Genomic DNA, 21,280 nt, shown 5'->3' with positions numbered 1-21,280 from the left:
CTTTTCTATTTCCAGACAAAGGGTCCAGATTAATGAATTATAGTCGGTCAACAGAAGATTACAGACAACTGTCTGTGGACTACAGTGACACCAATAGCATTTCAGAAAGTACATCTTTGATACTGTCTAACCGAGGACACAGAAGAGGTAAGATTTTCCTGAAAGATTATGGTTATTTAACTATGTACTCTGCTTTTTGTCCCCTGAAACATGAAACTACCTACATACTGCCAAATGCCCTTGTAGCTGCATGACTAGGGAGGTATGTTTGACTAAGCGTCAGGGAGAAACATTTTATACTGGATTCCTTTTTACCTGTGTCCTACCAGGCAGCACCGTCACCTCTTTCTTCCTTTATGCCTCTTTGCCAGATGAAGCTGTTTAGCAGATCACAGACAAAGCCTGACAGCATGTTTCTGCCACCTGGCAGTTACCTGCACATACACATGTGATGGCAATGTCAAGACAGCAGCACTGAAATCAGTTGAATCTTTGAAAAATATCTGACACTTGAATGGTGGGGATTAATGTTTCTTCAAGTCCACTCAGAAACAAAGGAACTAAAACTGAGAGCTAGAGAAAACAAATAAACTAACAACAACAACAAATAAACAAACCACTTTTTGTTTTGTTATCATTTTGTCTTAAAGCTATTGTATATTTCCTGGTCTGTATGTTGTTTTCATTGTGCTAAATGCCAGGTTGCTACGCTGCTCTTCTGATTTACTTTATCTAGAGAAATGAGGCTTGGAATTTCAGATGTGTTTTCAACCCTTTTGTGGCAGGAACAGCATGAATGAAGCTGCTTGGCAGAGGATACCTTCAGCATAGACACTGTGGTAGACATCAGTCAGGGTCCATTAGTAGCCAAAGTCTTCTCTCCTGCTGTGGCAGGGATTCAGATGTGTTCTCTAGCATGTTTGTGTCTTTTATCCCAGAAATTTATTTGCTAAGTCAATAAATCTAGCATCCACCATATCAGTTATCATGCTACAAGGTATGCATACCAACTGTTAAGTTCACTGATGCCATAAATAACAGATAACTGCTGAGTTTTCTTGCTTTTTCTCACTGGGGAGCATTAATTTTGGTTTCTGATGTATAGCTGCTGACTATCATGAAATCTGTAGGAACATATTACCCATTCTCCTTCAGATTTGACAAGTTTAAAATTTACTAGGCAAAAATGAAAGGCATTGAGCCTGATTTCAAAGGATTAATTTTCTTCAAAAACAGAGCAGAAAACTTGGGTGCACACTGCATAATTGGAAGTCTGCCAGGAGATAATCTACAAAGAGAAAGAGAATATATCCCAGGAAAAAAATAAAAGAAGTAGAGCACCTCTCACCCCTCTGTCCCAAGAAGAGGATGGCAAGACTACTCATGCAGCTTCTGTTGATGTGTTCTTCCTGTGAAAGGTGCTGCTCAAGAATTGCATTCTAAATGGCAGCAAATAAAAACGTGTAAGATACCAAAGCTGTCATTCTGAGGCTCGTACACATCAGTCAACTCAGGACATTGTCTTGAAAGACAAAGATTTTGGTTGTAAACTTGGGAAAGGCTCATTCCAGAGAAAACCTGTGTGTATCTCAGTCTCCACTAAACCACTGGCAGCTTTTAGTACTCAGAATGTTGTAAAAACCCCCCAAAATACAGGAAGAAGACATGAATGTGAATGCTTGTTTTCCACAGACATTATTGCCTGAGATAGTGCATTAAAAAAAAAAAAAAAAAAGAAAGGAAAAAAGCATTCTTCTGCTAATAGAAACATTACAGTCTGGTAGAACATCATTATCAAGAGAGATCAGTATCTCTATACAGACTGGACTTTAGAAGCTCACTTAATATATAACGAATTAATCACCTACAGAATCAACTTCTCTGAAGCCTGCATGTTAACCCTAAACTGTAGGAATGTATTTGGCCACTGAAACTAGCCAACTTGTCCCAAAAGCTAAAAGTGAGAAAACTAAACGAAATGTTGTGTTCTTGTCACAACATAAATACACAAAAATGTAAAGTAGCATGAGTAGATAACTGTGCAGGCTTTTTCATAAAAAATCATGTCATTTTAAAACATGAGACAGTACCTTAACTTCTGTAACTAGACCTCAGTATTAAGCTCATCTCATGTCTTACATTTTGTCAATGCCATCTGCAGCCTAAAAAGTTTATGCACATGATAGCAATTTGACCTGATTTTGTAGGTTGTTAGATTGCAGTCGGTGATTGATACACTGAAATTTATCTTCGTGTTTTTATGTTACTTGAAAGCATATGGAAACAATGGGCACTGTACACAACCAGCTATCTTCTGTATCACATCCTCCTAAGGGGTTATGAAGAGGAAGTAACAATGACTACAGAACTGGAGAATACTGCTGGTGTAGTATTTTCATAGTCTAATCAAAGAATTATTTATCACGCACAGGCAAGGCCATAAGAGAGTAAGCGGTCAGTCTAAACTTTCTGCTTATTCTAATTGTCCCGAGAGTGCTGCTATAATTTCTTCAACCATGACACTTCCTTCATTCCTTTCAGGGAGAGTTACGCAGACACACAGGTCATGGGACCCCACCCTTAGTGGATCAAGGACACAAAGCAGCTACAAGCTCTTTATAAACAGGTAATCAAAACTTATACTCCTGAAGACAGAGGCTGTTTTATTACCAAATGAAGCAGAGAGCTAGAATGGCAATGTCATTATTGGAAAATGCCTGAATCACCAACTGAATCTGTCATGATAATACATACTATTTACTTAGAATTAAAGTGCGCTTAAGATCACCTTGTCTCTAAGCAAAATTTTACAAGTGCTTTGCGGAAATTTAGCTCTGGCCCTGAACAATGCATGCAAAACAAGCACATTGAAATTATCCACTGTTTCACTCTTCACCACTGTGTTCTGCCAGATATTACTGGCCTCTCAAAATAGTTGCACAGCTATTACACAGCTGGCCCTACTGCCAAACTCAGAGTGGAAAGGAAAAACCTGACACAATTTCCACAGATGAGTAGTGGTAAAAAGGTATGAACAGTCACTGCTTCCACTGGAAAGGCATTTTGTGGAGTCCTTATTTGTCTTCATTCAGATTTTGGATCTGAGTCTTGTCTTGCTCTCACATTAGCAGAGGCCTGATTTATTCTGAAGTGGTTATGCAATACTATGCATGTGCGTGACCGGTATTTCAGTAGATTATTTTCATTTCCACCTCAGTTCTCAGATAGATTTACCTCACTTGTGTCAGCCTTGTCTCTGGACCTGCACTAGCATTTTATTGAGGAGTTACAGGTAACCTGGGAACATAAACAGTAACAACCTCTGCTCTGTCATGAGAATTAACCTCATTTCAGACTTGGAAATATAACTATAGCCTTCTACATAGGCAAGGACAACAGAGGATTGTACAGCTGATGCTAGCTCATTTTCAAAAGCCAGTCAAAACACCACTAATTTCAAGTAAGAGTTTTCTAGACTGAGTGTAATCGTAGTGCAGTTACAATCAAGACTTGATAAATGTAGAAGAGATGTAGGTTCTGTTAGTCTCAAGGTATCACAAAGACAAGAATCCCATGGTTAAGCACCATATAATCCCTACAGACATCCCTTTTAAATCGAGTTCTTGACCCAGTTAATCAGGAGTTTCTTCTTTTAACCATGACATGAGTAATTTAGGACCACAGGAAATGCTCAATTTAGATCAATTCCCAATTAAATGTATCCCAAATGAACAGTTTGAACTTCCTGGTAAACCAGCCATGATAATCTGATTTATGGGAGATACCTCATTGTACCTCTAAACCTGAAACAAGGAGGATACATTATAGCAGCAGCTTTTGTGAAGGAAGAACTGTGTTAACTATACACACATATATATGTGAATACTGATACCTATATATACATCACACACCTGGCAATTATATCATATCATGTTCATTTACTGAGTGTTTTTGGAGCAACTTCCATGCTTCTGACTACCAATCTGGGTATCAACTTGACATCCACAATCTAAAAAAATACTGACAAGAAAATGCTCCCCTCCTCTTTTCCAAATTTCCAGCAGACCTTTTCCCATAAAACTTCAGGAACTGTAATCCTCACTTTTAGTTGTAAGCACCTGCAATTTAATTTCTGACATGGTCACTGACTCTGTTTCACATACAATAACAACAGCAGAGTGGAAATAATTTGTTTGGAAACTGCTGGTTCCCTATGTCAGGCAGCTAACTCAATGCAAAGTGGTGTGTTTACTGCCTATAGCACTTACTCACATAATCATGCTCTGTAAGGAGTCCAGTCATCATAATTTGCATCTCACAGTCCTAAATTTAAGTTTACCAGTCTATGCAGGGCTACAGCCTATATATAAAGAAGGTACAGATGATAAGTCTGGAATTTGTCACTCTGCAGGACTAATAACATGAAGTGTTTGTCACAGGAAAATATAGTCTTTCTGATACAATCTCTCGAGTTGTGAGTCAACAGCATTTTTATACCCATAAAGTCACTTCAGGTTATTTTTAGGGATATTTCATAGTAAAATGATCTTTCTGAGGTTGAATTGCTTGAAATGACAATACTTGCATATTTGTATAGGTAGAGAAATATAAACTACTCCAACAAATTTGATAATAAGCTATTGAAACTCCGTAGCTCTCTGAAGCAACTCCATCACTTACACAACAAAAGGATAAAAGAAACGCACAAAGCAACAAAAAACCCTTACTTCATTGCAATTTTGGCATTTCTTAAAAACATAATTAACAAAAAATCCATGGCCACAAAACTTTTCCTTCTGTACTGTGTAATGATTCTTTCTTGATTAGTAAGTATATATTAATTACGCTGTAAGCTTATTCTAGGCATACATTTGTCTGTTCACGTGGAAAATATTATTAATTTGTGGGTTAAAAGTATAGTACAAAGACAGCTTTCTGATCTGAGATTTCACACATCTTTTAATTAAACTGAAAACTCCCTCAGTTCCTTAAGACATTAATTTATTCTAATGAATTAGTATTCAAATGATTTAATTCCCATTCCTGGAAAATTCTGAATAATGTAATAATGGATATTATTTCTGATGCTTTTTTGTTTCAAAAAAATATTAAACGAGATATTGATTTCTTCCTGTAGGCTACCCAGAAACCCCCAGAAATATGTGGGTCTAACTACTGTGTCTGTTGCCTTCACTGCAGTTAGGCCAGCAAGATCTGGCTCACCAAATGAAGAAAAGCAAGGACTGTTACTGAATCAAAGAGTAGTTTTGATTTGTTTATAAATTTCATCATTAATATTTTATCTGATAATTTCTTTTTCTTTAATGATGACATGTAACAAGTTGTAACTGACATTGTCCTGGTTATCATAACATTCTGTCATCAGTGTACCTTAACAAGGGCCTATGTTATTTTGCTGCATGCTGTATATCTTTCTCACTGTGACATCTCCTTTGAAGGTCAGTCAGCGCTGTAGAAGAAATCCCTGGTGGAGCTCACAGGAACAGCAGACACAACCTGCTGAGTTTAGGCTCCACCTTCTCTGTGTCTACAAAGGACTACACAGCAGCTGCTACATCACAGAAATGTTTGTTCCAAAGGAAAGAAAAGGTGACTAATGAAAAATGTATGATCTCAAAATGTAAATATTACTAAAGAGAAACTTTTCATTCCACTATCATTCATTAACGACGTGTGTGTTAGCGACTGAGTCATCACTTTAGCTGAGTCTCTAAATTTGACAGAGTCCAGATTAGTCATGATCCAGTTATGATAACTCGGAACTAAAGACAGTGAAAGGTCCTGTATGTAAAGACTAGGCAAAATTAGGCCCCAAAGTAAATACACAGGAGAGAGCTCCAGTGGATGGAAGTCTTAAATCAGCATTTGCACCACATAAGTCCCTGAAGTCATTTAGATGCAGCATGCCAATCAAAAGAAATAGGTTTCATTGGCACCATTGCTAGGGATCTTTGTTATATTAAAGAGACATTTTTTATATTCCTGAATTGTCCCCTTACAGTTCTCAGGTCCAGAATTTATTATTTTGTCAAGTGAGCCACCAGTGACCTTACAGCTGCCTGGATCAATTGTGGTAAGTACAAACATTAAGAATTTGGGGCTAATTTTATGATCTTTGAGTTGGGACTCTAAGTTTCATCTGAGTCCCACCCCAGTACTCTTGTTATGCCATCTTTTCAAACAGAGTTCCTGCTCAAGTACTGAGACTTGAAAAGAGACCATTTAATTCTCAGTGATGCATAACTATCTCTGTTGCAGTGACTGTTGTGAAAATAGCTGAATTCATCTTTCTCAGCTAAGAATGCTCTCATTAGCACAAGACTTCTGAGACTAAGATAACACAACAGATTACTGAGGTGACATCTAGTGCCAGTTTACTGGACTCCCCCAGTTTGCTAGCACACCCTTTACCTTTCATAAGATAAAACAAGATTCTGATGGCATGCAGCAGTAAATATTAGGAAAAAATAAATTGGAATTATTTTCAAATATAAAACAAGTCTGGATGATTGCAGAATCTATTTTGTTGAGATTATCTGTTTTTTCTTTTGGTTGTTTGTTTCAGTTTTGTTTGTTGTTGTTGGCTGGTTTGTTTTTAATTGGATATGTTTGGGATATGATCTGATTTATGAGAGTGGAGGAACAGAATAGAATAGTGTTGTGACCAATTCTATCAGGTTATGCAGGGGCTAGAGACCAGGGACTTAGCAATAAAGTGCTATGGCATTTGCATTGCTTGTACTTGGTACTTATTCTTTGCTCTTTATTTATGTTCTTAGACTAAGAAAGGAAAATCCTATTTGTCACAAAGGGATCTCAACGTGATTCTACTCAATGGTCAGTGCCTTGAGGTGCAATGTGACATCAAGTCCAAGGCAAGAGATGTTTTCAATACTGTGGTGGCATACGCAAGCTTGGTGGAACATTCCTACTTCGGCTTGGCTTATCTGAAAGGTACTGAGATAGTTAACTATGGTACCATGTCTATCCAGACAGTGCCTTCATAGTCTGTTTATTAATGAATTCCAGACAGATTTCTTAAGATCCTCAGATGTAAGCAGATCTAAAGCTTAAGCAAAAATAAGGTATGTTCATTTAAACTGTACTACACTGATGCAAAGCATGTCTACTTTAATACTGTGCAAGAGTATAGCCATACTGACACTAGCTAATAATCTCATGCAGAAAATGCTCTGCCCAAGCCATACACCGGAATAATGCTGAGCCATGTTGCCCCAGCAGAATTCCAGGAAACTCTGTACCACATAAGGTTAACAGTCAATGCTCCCAGATGTAATTTAGAGTGAAGAACCTGAATAGTTAGCAGAATTGAAGCCTCACAGATTCTTGAATGATTGCACAGAAATCATACCAATCCATATCTAACAGTTGTAATCCTAAATTACATGCTAGATGTCATCTTAAATTCTCTGTCAAAGCAGCAATAGACTAGTCCGTAACACTGAGAAGTTGACTTCAGCTGATATTCATGATCCATTTTTTTTACTGCTAGTAATATTCTGAAAACAGGCAGAAGAATTTTGAGCTAAGGAAGCAGTTTTGGACTCCAGACTTACCATAAAACAACGCATTCTCATTTCAGGTAAGGAGTTTTTCTTTTTGGATGATGAGACCAAGCTCTACAAAGTGGCCCCAGATGGCTGGAATGACCAACCAAAGAAGAAAACCTCCATTATCAACTTCACACTCTTTCTAAGGATAAAATTCTTTGTCAGCCACTTCAATGTTATCCAGTAAGTGCATGTTTCTGCTGACTGCTGGTTAAACAGTGGCAGGCAGTCTAAGTGGTCAAAGCTCATCTTGTGCTCTTAATCCCTTTTGTGTTCCAGGCACAGCTTGACGAGGCACCAGTTTTACCTTCAGCTTCGTAAAGATATTTTGGAGGAGAGGTTATACTGCAATGATGAGACTGCCCTGAAACTTGGTGCACTGGCTTTACAGGCAGAGCTTGGCAATTATGCTTCTGAGGTGTGGATAAACAATAAAATATTTCTCAGAGGTCAACAACTTTTGCAGCTTGTGCTTGTCATACAGTTAAAAAATGAAATGTGAATATTGCATAATTTCAGCTAAGCCTTTCAGTAATTACATTTCAGATTTAGTTTAAAGAATTACAAAATTTGTCTAATTATGAAGTAGTAGTGAGGCAGATGAATTCAGCTGTAAATGTGGCAGAATGATGGAAGATTCTTCATCCTTCATAATTGTCAATGTAGCCAAAGATCTCCAGAAAAATCTGAAGAAAAATTCCAGTGCAAGCACAGCTTGGTTGTACAGAGGAGTTTAAGGGGGTTAAAAAGCTTGGAAGAGAAAAATAAACAGTCTAAAATTCACAGATACTTTGTTTGTAGGCTCAGATCTACAAGCTTCAAAGACAGGAAAGTTACTGAGTGTGTATCTGAACTTGTCCTTGTAGTTACAATGTTTTCAGAAAACATCCTTTCTGTTCTCTGTGGTATCTTCAGTTATGCAAATCAGTGTAGCTCTCAATGAACTGATCTACCCAGTCTGATCCAGCCTGACAATGGGTCTTACACCTACAGCTGTCAGCTGTGAATGTAAGACAGCTGGCTTGCCTGTATGCACACCTCTTTTCTCCCCTCTGCACAGCATAGCGTGTGCCTTGAGCATCTGGATGAGCACAAGTGCTTGGCTTGGCTGTCAGGACACACTATCTGCTGTTCCCTATCTTCTTTTAGGAAATGGCAGCAGGATGACTTCAGCATATGGGTCACACTGAAAATGGAAATGCACCAAATAAGAAAAGTCAAGACAGAACAAAAGGCTCCCGTCTCTTTTGTCTTTTCATTTTTTTCCCCCTAAAGGTACATGGAAAGAGTTATTTTCGTGTTGAAGACTACATTCCAGCAAGCCGAATAGAGAAAATGACCCTGGCATATGTACAGAGAGAGCTTGCTAAACTGCATCGCATGAATCACTCCCTGTTTGAGGATGAAGCTGAACTAGAATTTTTAAAGGTAGTTTGCCACATACCAAGGAATATTTGCCTATTTAGTCCCTGGTAGCAAGTCTTTATTTGCTATTGTCTATTATTTCCTTGTTGTCTAATTAAGTGGATTTTAGATGCAGTGAACATATTTAAATATTCAACACAAAGCTCAAAATTCCACTCTGCTATAAGCACTGTCACTATTATCAACTTAGACTCCATTAATGTATTAGGTTTTTTTTTTTTTTTTTTATTGATAGTTTATAAATGGTTAATGCACATTTCAGGATATTTTCAACATCCTAACAGCTGATGCAAGTTTTCAGCATATTAAGAACATGTTTAGGTTCTGGATGATTATGAACACAACTATTGAATATATTAGAGAGAGATAATTGTAAAGCCTGGCAATAAGCACCCTCTTGAGTTCCAAAACTACAGCACATGTTCAGACATTTTCTAAACAAGCAGTGATTGGTTGTTTAAAAGCATACATGAACCACAGAGCTGAGGAAGAAGTGAGCTGAAGTATTATCTCACAATTCTTTATCATGAGTTTTATGGTGATGCAGGATTTAGTTTTTTTTCTTAATTTCTCCTCTTCCCCAAACTTCTCAGCTTTCCATTAAATGGAAAACATAAAGAAATAGAAAATGAGTAAATAAGAGAAGCTATTTTGCTGCAGGGCCACCTGTTTTTATTTATAGCATCATTTTAGTTCAGTTGCTGTTTAATTATGTTCATTTATCATCTAGCACTGTCAGTGAAGAAGAAATAGATTGCAGCTGAGCCTTAATGATAGTCCCATCATGCATGGCAAATCCAGTGAAGGAAAGCAGCTTTGTTCATATTTGTTTCAATGAGTTAGTCTGCAGAAGGAGCCAACACATCATACACAGTGAGAAAGATAGCGCCCACAGCAAAAACACACAAATTCCAAATATAAAAGGGATTAAAAATTAAAACCAAGATTTGGATAGTGATTATGGATGTCCCAGTTTTCAGGCCCTGAATATTTGTGCTCTGGATTCTTTCTGAAAATAGATCTTCTTGAAGTGTTTTATTTTGGACACTGAAAATCTCTATTCATGATTGAAAAGAAAGCTGGAAATTCTACATGGTCTTCCCAGAAAAAAAAAAAGAAAGAAAGAAAGAAAGAAAAAAAGGATATTAGGGTAAATCAATATTGATCTGCATATCACAAAAGAGACCAGAAAATCATCTTCATACTCTGTAGTTCTGGAAAAGGTCTAAGTCACACTTTAACATTCTGTGGCCAAGAGTAAGAGGTAGAAGGACAAGCATCTAGAACTGCCAGGTGTGGTTCCTTGAAGTATACTCTTCATGATGTTAGAAGCAAGCCCCATAACTTAATATTTTTTGCAAAAGAAATTCATAATGCCTGGTTTTAAAAAAAAATGACAGCAGTGAAGGAATTAATGTATGTACGTGGGTGACTTTGTTATCAGTATCAATGCCAGAGTAGCCCTGGCACCGAAGTATTAGCAGTTTTCCTAAGATCAGCATATCTGCTGTACTTTACGGTTTCTAGGTTTCTTGGGGAAAAAAAGACATAGAAAAAAAAAAAAATCAGAAATAAGGTTTAGCAGTAGTTGAACAGTATTAATCCATTCAGAAATACATGCAAATACTAAGTAGCAGTAATACTGAACAGCTCAATGCCACTATAAAGTTTAGATTATTCTGCAGGAAGTTACATAATCCCCTTACATCTTCAAATGAGATATACTGGAAAGTGCTATTCCAATTTTGTCATGGAAAATGAATGCATATGGTAGCTTTATGATGTACCAAAGTCAGGTGATTATTCTGTGAGGCAGTAGGTATGAAAATTTGGGAAGGGTTTCTAAGCCTTTCTTGAGAGAGTCAAACTGTAAAGGCACTCCCATCTACCTACCAATTTTCCTTATGTCTCTTTTTGCATAACACATGGTAAGTGCACTTTTTCTCTATTAGGTAACTCAGCAGCTTCCTGAATATGGAGTTCTATTTTATCGTGTGTCCCAAGAGAAGAAAGGAACAGGAGGGGACATCATCTTGGGAATCTGTGCCAAAGGCATCATTGTATATGAGGTCAAAAATCACACAAGAATTGCCAGTTTAAGATTCCAGTGGCGTGAAACAGAAAGAATTTCAGCTCATGTGAGTTTCAACCAAGTGAAATTCTCTGTTCTACTGCTTTACACCCCTTCTGTCCATCACTTTGATAACTTCCTTCCATTTGGTGCTAGAATTAGACTGATTCCGTACAGATGCATTCTTTTTGAAACCAGTCTAAAATCAAGACACAACATGGATGAGGATCTCAGGATAGCCAATTCTTAGTGAAGCTTTCCTCTGTTTTCTATTGTTGTTGCTGCTGCTGTTTGTTTTTTGACAAGGATGAAGTCAATTACTACAAAACTGAATAAGCTGAGTACTACAGAAAGGATACCCAGACTCCACATGGTAGCATATTCTTTATTCATTCCTCTCTCATCTTCACTTCTCTGTCTCTTTTCTTTCATTTTCCTTTCTATATCAGGGTACTGGGTCTTGACTGCCTTTTTTACAGATCTTAATTTTGCATCCTTATCTCTTAGAATTTGCAGTGTCTCTTAAAACTACATACATGGTGACAAGATTATAAATCCTACCTTTTACCAGAGGTGTGCCAATATACCATCTTCCAAGTGCTAATATTCACCACAACTCCCAGTCTATTTACTGTCCCAAGATGGCCATTCTGACCCTTGATGATTTTTTTTAATTTTCACTTTCAATTGGTTTAAACAGTTTAAGACCTCTAGGGACAAATATGCCAAGCCTATCAATCTGCTTTCAGTGCAGCCAATGTCTGAAAGTCTTTTGACTTTCAACATACAGTAGCTATGAACTCACAGCAGTTGAACATACAAGGGACATTTTCTGCAACCACAAGAGATGCAGCAAGGCAGAAATACATGCAGACAAACAGACAGGATTATACAGTTGAACATTCAGTGCCTCGGTGTAATGACAGATATATTAGATGAAGCAAGCTGTGCTCTTTTTTTGCCTTTAGAGAAAGAAATTCATGATTGAAAGTAGCTTCAGTGGGAAGAAACACACGTTCATTACTGATACAGCAAAGACATGTAAATATCTACTGGACCTCTGCTCAGCCCAACACAAATTCAATGCACAGATGAATTCCAGGCAACTTCGCCAAACTTCATCAGGTGAGCAGTAAATGTCTGCTATTTCACTATTTCATAAAACTCAAAGTATGTAAGTCAAATCTAGTGTGTGCATACGAGTGAAATACTCTGCTGATAATATCTATGTATCTAACCTCAGTTTTCCAAATGGCGTGATTACATTACCCTTCATGAAACCTGCTGAGAATTATGAGGACACATATTAGTCTTATCCCAATCGTAACTCAAAAAATGTTCTGCACAAAGAATAGCAACAGTGGTGTCCAGATATGTTGGAAGTGAAGTTAGTTAGCTGGACATCTTTGCTTAAAAAAGGGATTCAAACCTATAGTTCATTCCCAGGTCAAAGCCACTATATCTGTGGCACAGCAGTCACACTCACTAGATGCTCTTATCTACCACGAGGTTTTGCCATGTCTGTGGGAGATATGTCTATTACCTCCTTAGACTTTCCACTTAGATTTTCCACTGTTCTGATACAATGCTCTTCTCAGCCCAGAGCAGTTATGCAGCATCTTTCGCATGCAGTCCTCAGCAAGCTCTGTATAGATGGGTGAGGATAGTTATGTGGAAAATGAGGTACACAAAGAATAACTTAGGTAGGCTGACAAACTGGCATCGGTCTTAGCCTCAATGGAGCAAAATAGGTTTTTGTTAGCTGAGGACTCACCCAATGCCTTGAACAGAATCGTGATTGTTTACAGCCACTGAAGATTTGACCCAATGAGTCATGGCAAGAATGGAATGCAATGAATTTATACCATAGGTTATAGCAGGATGATTACCATCTTGCATCTTTTCCACTAAAATTATTTCAGAGAAAGCAAAATTCCACTTGCACAAATTTGTTATCACAGAAAAAGGTGCTAGGATGACATTTATGTTCAAGACACATTCTTTTTGCTCAGGATCCTGAAGCATCATAGGTAACTCAGTGGGACTATGATTTGCAGCAAGTAAATGAGGCCTAATAGTGTATCTCAAAATTTGCTGAGTCACATTTGCTTGCAGTAATATTTTTTAATGAAAATTACTACATTCCTAGTAGAACAAAGTGATTGAGAGCTTAGAAAAGTAACCAAGGTCCTGGTTACAACTCCTGGAGCCAGCCAAACTCCATAACCGTGTGACTGTTCCTGACACTCAGTGTACTTGCTGCCACAGACAAAAAGGCTCCATGAAGGCAGTGACAGACAGCAGCTCAAAGTGCTGCCTTCGCCACAGCGGGGAGTCCACATATTAGTAGTCTGTTTCTACATGAGGGAAACTCTTCCTTCTCCTGTGCTGTTCATATGCATAAGTCACAATCTCTTCAAAACTTGCTCACCATCCCCTGCTTTGAAATCACCATGGCAACACTCAGGTTGTGCTAATACCATAGGCAGCAAGGCCAGCTGCTGCCTTCCTGAATGTGTCTGATCAAAGCTGCTGAGGATGAGGGAGCCCAGGTTTAGAGCTGCAGAGCAGCAATCCAGAAAGCTGCATTCAGGGTAGTGTTAGGACAAGGCATAGAGGGTCAGCTGGCATGTACAAGCAGAATGAAATACTGTATTTGTGTGAGCCTGTACCAAGCTGGGTTCTTGTTTTACCTTCAGACGTGCCTCTAATTGCTTCTCTCCTTCTAAGTAAGAAGTGCCTTCTCCAGAACTACCTTATTTTAGATAAATAAAATCTTCTGAGAGGATAGATACATAAACTGCAAAGTCCAGACATCATTAAATAGCAGATGTCATACACAAGTGGAAAACTGGATACCAAGCATTACCACAAAGACAGGCTCTCACTCAACTTTGCTTGGGCAAATCTCTCGGAGTGAAGAGCCAGCTCTATGGCTCCTCTTTCATCTTGTGAGAACAAGTATTAGTAGTGCTCCTGTCTTCTCAGATATACATACTTGGTGCATTGGGCCAGTGAAAGATGAGGAACTACCAGCCTGGCTGATTCAGTCTCTGTCTGATAGAAAAGTCTCTGTACATAGAACTTTAACAGCATGCAATTTATAGAGATACTCAGGTTTAAATTATGCAGGGCTATACATTTAATCTGTCAAAGTGGATTCATAGTATAATTCATAGAAATGAAATCTACATACCGTACATACTTCCCATTAAATAAATTAATTGGAAACTTTTTCACTCACTCCAAGTCTTAGATATTCTGAAATATACCAGAACAAATATATCTGTGATGTCAGTCTTTCTGCTGGTGCATTCACAAGGTTAGTAAGGAAGAAACATTTAGTTTTAAAAGATGGGATAATGTCAGTGGACTTATTTTTCCCTCCTCTCCTTATCTTCCTTCTTACTCAGAGGAAAGTAAATTTATGGAAATAGACAAATCAAATTCTGCATATGCAGCTCAGCATGAACATCTTGCCCTGATTCAGAGACTATCTCGTTCAGAAAATGTACTGTATGGGACAAACATGGAAAACCTTTCTGCTGAGATGATGAGCAAGTCTTGTGATAACCTCAGTGTAGAAACCAACAACAGGACAAGAGATAAAAGCAATCTGGGCAGGTAGGTTTGCTTTTTCCATTGAATCTGTGGAAGAATACTCATTTATAGACAAAATCACAGCAAGCCTCTACGATTAAATGCAAGGAAGACTTTTATATTGCACTGCTTATTCAAAAGTCCAAATCAGGACTGGGACTCCTTTGTGCCAATGATAGTGTCCATAGGCACAAATCTAACAATCTTACAGATGAGACCTTGAAAAAGGTTGGCATTTAAATCTGTAACAGACTCAGGACTTGAGCACTTACTGGCATATGAAGATGGATGAGAGTATCTGTATCTAGTTCTGGGCTTCCTGGTACAAAAAAGACAGGGATATACTGGAGATAGTCCTGCAGAGGGCCACAAGGATGATAAAGGGCCTGAAGCATCTCCCCTATGAAGAAAGGCTGGGTGACCTGGGTCTGTTCAGCCTTGAGAAAAGAAGACTCACAGGTGATCTTATGAATGTTTATAAGTATCTTAATTGTAGGAGTCAGTGGGACATGGTCAACCTCTTTTCAGTCATCTGTGGGGACAGAACAAGGGGAAATGGCTGTAAACTTGAGCATAGGAAGTTCCACACCAATATGAGAAGAAACTTCTTCACAGTGAGGGTGATGAGGCACTGGAACAGGCTGCCCAGGAAGGCTGTGGATTCTCTTTCTTTAGAGATACTCAAGACCTGCCTGGACACCTCCCGGTGCAGCTTGCTGTAGTGAGCCTGCTGTGCAGGGGGACTGGACTCAGTGATCTCTATAAGTCCCTCCCAACCACTACAGTTCTGTGATTCTGTGGTTCTGTGAAAGTAAGGGACAATTAAAGTGAAGTCTTTATAAAATGTATCTTCTCTGGAAGTTGCAGTAGGTGAACTGAATACACAGTGGGAGCTAGTTTGGGGCATGCTGTACCTAAATGATTCTACTGTGTCTCAAGGTGGAAATCACAAAGAACAGCATAAGAATTCCCTTATCATTTACATTGGTACACTCACCAGTGTAGGTGGTTACTATAGCTGCACACAATTTCAAGGCCTTTGATGAATACCAGTACCTTGTGGAATACTGAGAATTAGAACAGAGCCAAGAAGAACATGAACTACTAGGAAAACTTTCAGACACAATTTTGTTTGAATGGACAGCAGGACTAATGAATCATGCTGAGGCTATGCTATGTTTTCCTGCTGCCTACACTCAGCTCAGAATAAGACACAATGATATCAGTCATGATGTGAGTGGTCTAATGGCAGCTGTTATTTGGAAGCAAATGCCAACAAGGATAAACTACCTCTTTCCTACAATGAAATGAGGCCAAGAAATCAGAATACTGTTTGAAAGGCAATAGACATATTCCTAACTTGGTTCTGACAGGCTAATGACAGTGACAAGTGGTAGATACCACTGCTGATTTGTTATTATAACACAGTCTTCATTTTCTGCCATGCAGATCCACATCAGGGCTATCCCAGTCAGAAATGCACATCAACTTGAATGGAAAGCAAAGGAGTTATGACTACCTCTCTATTCATTCAACTCAGAACACAGTCAGTGGTGAGTATAATAATCACAGAGACAGCACTTCTCCATACATTCTGTTTCAGTAGTAGAGGACAAATTCAGATTCTATTTACATATTAAAGAATGACCTTTTGCACTACTTGCCCTGTAAATTAACCCAGAGCTTGGCAATACAAGCTACTTTATTTCGTTTTGCTCCTCTTTTTATCAGGGTGAGCGTAAGGGATTTTGATAAAGAAATTATTCCAACAGTACTGCCTAAGGCTCCCCAGGGAAGTAATTCAGTACACTCAGGACTTTCATATGAGGTAGTGTTGAAGGCCATCATTCAGCTTGCAGTTGTGATAAACAACTCAGCAAATACTGCATGAGACAAAATAGGCTTCAGTCCTTCCTCTGCCCTTGTGCTTGTGTGACAAAACTAACTGTAGTAAGAAACACAAAGCACCTAATTCTTTTACAGAAGCCAGCTGTTCATAACACATATACAAAAAGAGCAGGTGTATGGAACACTGTATTGGCTGTTAATATACAGATGGTAGAAAATGTACAAAAGGAATAAGCAAAGGAAAAACTCACCAGTGTTGGTGCCTTGGCTGAAGAAGCTGGAACAGTCCTCAATGAAGAGCAATCTCCAAGAGAGATGCTGTCTCAGTGGGAGTCAGCCCTTAAATGAGGTCTCAGAGGGGATGGAGTCGAGCTCCACCCCTTCCGAGAGCACAGCTACATCACTCTCACCTGTGCTCCCATAGCTGACCCCACACTTGCCTCAGCTGATTAATCAGAGGTTCAGGCTGTGATTACCAATCTCCCATACAAACACAAAACTATGATTATTGGTCCAATTTATTTTAAAGTCATAACTATCCTGTAAACACTCCGTGGCAATTGCACATTGTTTATTGCTGTTAACATTATGGAAGTCAACATCTCACTCAGAGCTGACTGGATTGCCAATAAGGCTCTGTAGGAATTCACCAAGGAATCCATAGTAGATATTCTGTCCATATAACCCTCATGTTCAATGAGAGGTACACATCTGACCTTTTAGACAGCCTACTCTTAATAAAAATGCCACGTTTAAACATGTATTCTCTGAAATGGAAAATAATGGGAAGAACTTACACAGATGCTGTGCTTTCTTTGTTCTACACACATTTTTTTTTTTTTTTTCCTAAAGAATTCAAATTCTGAAACACTAATTTGAACTTCCTTCCTGTATTCTATTGATTCAAAAGTAATGGTAGAACAAATATGCATTAAATTGTTGACGCCTGTGTTTTGCATTCTGCGTCAGTCTCCTGTCTTCTTGCACTCATCTGCATTTATTCTAGCTGTTTTGTTTCTGCAGCCCCTGGATCACCAGCCATCCAGAAAGAAGTTTTACTAAGTGGTCTAGAAAGAGAAATCATTTGTGTCAGACTAAAACGTGACCCTAAAAATGGTTTTGGTAAGTAAGGAGCATTAAGTTTATATTTGCTAATGTGTCTGTCAGGTGCTGGTACAAACTCTGATGCTTGCTCACTCCTGAGCAAATATAAGTGTGTTATATAAATAGCTTATAGGTCCTGTAAGAAAGAAATTGTAATCTTTTGAAGTCCCAAGCCAGGAAAGTATTCTTACTGATATATTACACTTAAGTAGCAGCCACTGAAGTCACTAGCATGCTTAAATTATAGCATGAGTTTAAAGCTCTCACAGATTAGGACCTTGGTAACCCATTCTCCAGAATTAACAACAACAACAAAAAACAAACAAACAAACAAAAAAACAACCAACCAACCAAAAAACAAACAAACACAACAAAAAATCCACAAAAAACAAACAAAAACTTTATACCAATATTTATATTGGAATAAGACTTCTTTGTGCTCCTAAGTTTCTTCTTTTCTAATACTGCTAATGTCTCTACATTGGTGTACTATCTCATTTTTGCAGGTTTTGTAATTATTGGAGGAGAAAATGTAGGAAAATTAGACCTCGGTATCTTTATCGCTTCAATTATCCCTGGGGGACCTGCAGACAGAGCTGGAAATATCAAACCAGGTCATTGTCCTTAGTTTTTAATTAGAATTAAAATGCTTTCATGGTTTAAAGTTAACTATTCTGGGTTTATTTTTCTCCTCTGACATGCATTGTCTTGTTTTTATTCTTTAAGGGGGACGACTCATCTCTGTGAATAATATTAGTCTTGAAGGAGTTTCATTCAATACTGCAGTTAAAATTATACAAAATTCTCCCGATGAAGTTGAGCTGATCATCTCTCAACCTAAAGGTATAAAAGCAAACAACTTTGCTGGCTCTAGAATCCTATCAATTGACACAAGTCATTGGTATTTATTAGGCACTAGAATGTAGTAGCACTTTCTTGCCACTCGGTGCAAGTTAATCACTATAGGCTAGCAGTGAAAGTTGTTTTAGTGGGTAACGTGAGACCTCTGCTCCATAGTCAGCATGAAAAAATCTGATCTATTATGGGCTTTATTCTGCATGGCTAAATATCAAAGGAATTTTGTTATTTCTTTCTGTGACAGAATTAGTTCTACATCCCATCTCTGAATCAGAATCACTGTCACAGTCACCTGCAGTGATGAAGCAAATACATTTCTTCATAGGTAAAACAGCAGTGCTCCATTTCACAATGGTTAACCCAGTTTATGGATTTGATCTCACAGCTCGTTGATTTGGGAAGTTATTTCACCATCCTGTGTTGAGATACAATGATACTTGTCTCCACATTTACTTACTGTTTACATTCACTGATGTATTTTTTTTTTATATATGATTTTGCAGACATATATGAAGAGGGATTAAATGAAGAGAAAAGTATATCAAGGGGAAACAGCACTAGTGGTTCTGAGATCTCTTGTGTAGACAGTGGAAGAAAAAAGATTCAAGACTGTCGAGCATCTCTCCCCAAAGAACAGAATGTAAATATAGATGAACTTGAGAAGGCTCTTTCTTGGAGTTTAGCACCAAAATTGGGCCCCAAGATTCCAGTTCTTTCAGAAGATAGGCGGGATGTGGAGGTAACTGAGATTGTGTTGTTATATAATAACATTATGGCATGTGTCTTAACAACATGCCAGCCATATTAAGAATGGAAAGTAACTGAGAAATTAAAAACTGAGGAAAAGAAGATGAAACCCCTGGAAGGTATAGCTTGTTAAATTACATTGGGATTGTTGAAATCACAGGTACGTTTAGGATGAGGGAAAAACTGCTCCTTGAAATGTTACTAAAAATTTTCCTCCCTCTTTCAGTGAACTACAAAATTTGATTATTTTCTTGCATTCTCTTTAAGTTTTCAACCAGCCACCAAACAGTAACATTTTATGCCTAATGTTCTTCTCTTAAACAGCCTCCCTGTCTATACTCATTTTATGCACATTCAGGCAGATTATATTTTAAGTAACAATAGTGTAATTCTGAAATAATGCTAGGGATATAAATGCTACCACTCCAGAATTACAAGGATTACAGTGGCAGCAGGAACAAGCTGTCTATCTTCTGAAAACCTCACTTTCCTTATTATTATTATTTTTTCCTATTTATTTATTTATTTATTTATTTATTTTCCCCTAAGACTCAGAAGTCTCATTAGTGTTTGTATTTTTGAGACAGGAGGCTGATTCTTCACACTTACCACCTCCAGCTGAAATGGACTCAAATGAAACCTACACTGTGGAGCTTGTTAAAGAAGATGGGACTTTTGGAATCAGTGTGACTGCAAGTGTTACTGTTAATCTTTAAGTGTGTCCTTCAAACTATAACATGAACAAGAAATGTGTAGAGAAGTCTATTTATGTGGAAGAACGGTAGAATATAGGCCAGTAACAAGAACTGCTAGCAAGGCACATTTCAAACCTAAGTATGTGACTGACAGGGGATATAGTACCAGCTCTACTCATTCCCCAGTTCTTGCCCACAGAATGCACGTGTGTGCCAGCATAAGGCATATGGAGATAGATACAAGCCTTTTCCCACCTTGCATGATTTGAGAACAAGATTTGCTGGTGAATGCAGGGCTTGTCAGGGACGATGTAGCCACAGTCTATAGAAAACGCAGCAAATACAAAGTATCCTCCAGGGCTTGACTGGTTTTCCTCTGGGGTTCCTGGAATTCACAAGCTGTGTCTGCACACACAGTCACAAAGGACCTTGGGACAGGCTCAAGCGCTACCTACAGTCACTACTTAATTTTTTACAAACTCCCCAGTATGGCTTTGGCATGTTCAGGGGATAGAACTGGCCAAGAACAGCCATTCCATGCTGGGGGATGAAAGATGAGATGTATGGACTTAAGATAAGCCTTGTTTTTTTTTTACTACAATATACCTGACCAGTTTTATTTCCAAATGCACAAAAAATACAGTTTTCCATACATTTAGAGGATCAGAGAAGGAAGCAGAGAAATCTGTATGTCCCATGTTTAAAAAATAATTCCTTGTTATCTCAGCAGGCTGAGGTGTCTACAATCCTTACTGAAGTGAAGTTAGAAGCAGCAGTTTCATTGCTTTACTTAGAAATAGAGTCCATTTTTTTAATATATTTTAATGTTTTTTTGTTTTGTTTTGTTTTTCCTGAAACAGTTGCTTTGCAATGCACATATAAGTTGTTTTTATCAGGGGAAGAATATATGGAGACTTCACACACTAACATATGGAAACATCTTTTGCAGGGTGGAATTAACACTAGTGTGCCTCATGGTGGAATATATGTGAAGTCAATTATTCCCAGGGGACCAGCAGATAAGGATGGACAAATAAAGATAGGTAAAAAGTCTGGCAATGAAACCTTGGGCTTCAGAATTGTGTGTTTGCGTGAAATACTTGCTACAGAACAATGAGATATGTTTGCAATTGAGGGCCATACAACTGCAAAACATTATATGCAGTCCGTCATTCCCCAGCCTATCACTGTAGTTTATGTGGCCACTCCACTGAGGAACCTGGAGTCTCATACCAACATTGCACAGCTTCCCTCTGTTGCTGTGGTTCAGGGTAGTGACTCAGATGTCTACTTCTGCTGTTGCTGTGATAAGCAGATTCTATCACTGCATCAGTTTACAG

General features: G+C 38.3%; 1 protein-coding gene across 1 annotated transcript in view; it reads left to right on the top strand.

Annotated features, from left to right (window-relative positions):
- The window catches only part of FRMPD2 (FERM and PDZ domain containing 2), a 50,185-nt gene that overhangs the window by 4,985 nt on the left and 23,920 nt on the right, over window positions 1-21,280 (top strand). The window contains exons 2-19 of the mRNA XM_072340257.1: window positions 16-147; window positions 2,542-2,626; window positions 5,460-5,610; window positions 6,023-6,094; window positions 6,801-6,975; window positions 7,625-7,775; window positions 7,872-8,010; window positions 8,868-9,020; window positions 10,970-11,155; window positions 12,057-12,213; window positions 14,502-14,712; window positions 16,138-16,241; window positions 17,560-17,658; window positions 18,147-18,254; window positions 18,367-18,483; window positions 19,002-19,237; window positions 19,833-19,937; window positions 20,890-20,983. Coding sequence (XP_072196358.1) covers window positions 16-147; window positions 2,542-2,626; window positions 5,460-5,610; window positions 6,023-6,094; window positions 6,801-6,975; window positions 7,625-7,775; window positions 7,872-8,010; window positions 8,868-9,020; window positions 10,970-11,155; window positions 12,057-12,213; window positions 14,502-14,712; window positions 16,138-16,241; window positions 17,560-17,658; window positions 18,147-18,254; window positions 18,367-18,483; window positions 19,002-19,237; window positions 19,833-19,937; window positions 20,890-20,983 — 2,475 coding nt within the window. The remainder of the gene's footprint in view (window positions 1-15; window positions 148-2,541; window positions 2,627-5,459; window positions 5,611-6,022; window positions 6,095-6,800; window positions 6,976-7,624; window positions 7,776-7,871; window positions 8,011-8,867; window positions 9,021-10,969; window positions 11,156-12,056; window positions 12,214-14,501; window positions 14,713-16,137; window positions 16,242-17,559; window positions 17,659-18,146; window positions 18,255-18,366; window positions 18,484-19,001; window positions 19,238-19,832; window positions 19,938-20,889; window positions 20,984-21,280) is intronic.

The sequence above is a fragment of the Excalfactoria chinensis genome, chromosome 6, assembly GCF_039878825.1.
Source record: "Excalfactoria chinensis isolate bCotChi1 chromosome 6, bCotChi1.hap2, whole genome shotgun sequence".
Lineage (NCBI taxonomy): Eukaryota > Metazoa > Chordata > Aves > Galliformes > Phasianidae > Excalfactoria > Excalfactoria chinensis.
Note: the sequence above shows the minus strand (reverse complement) of the source record. Positions and strands in the feature narration are given on the sequence as shown.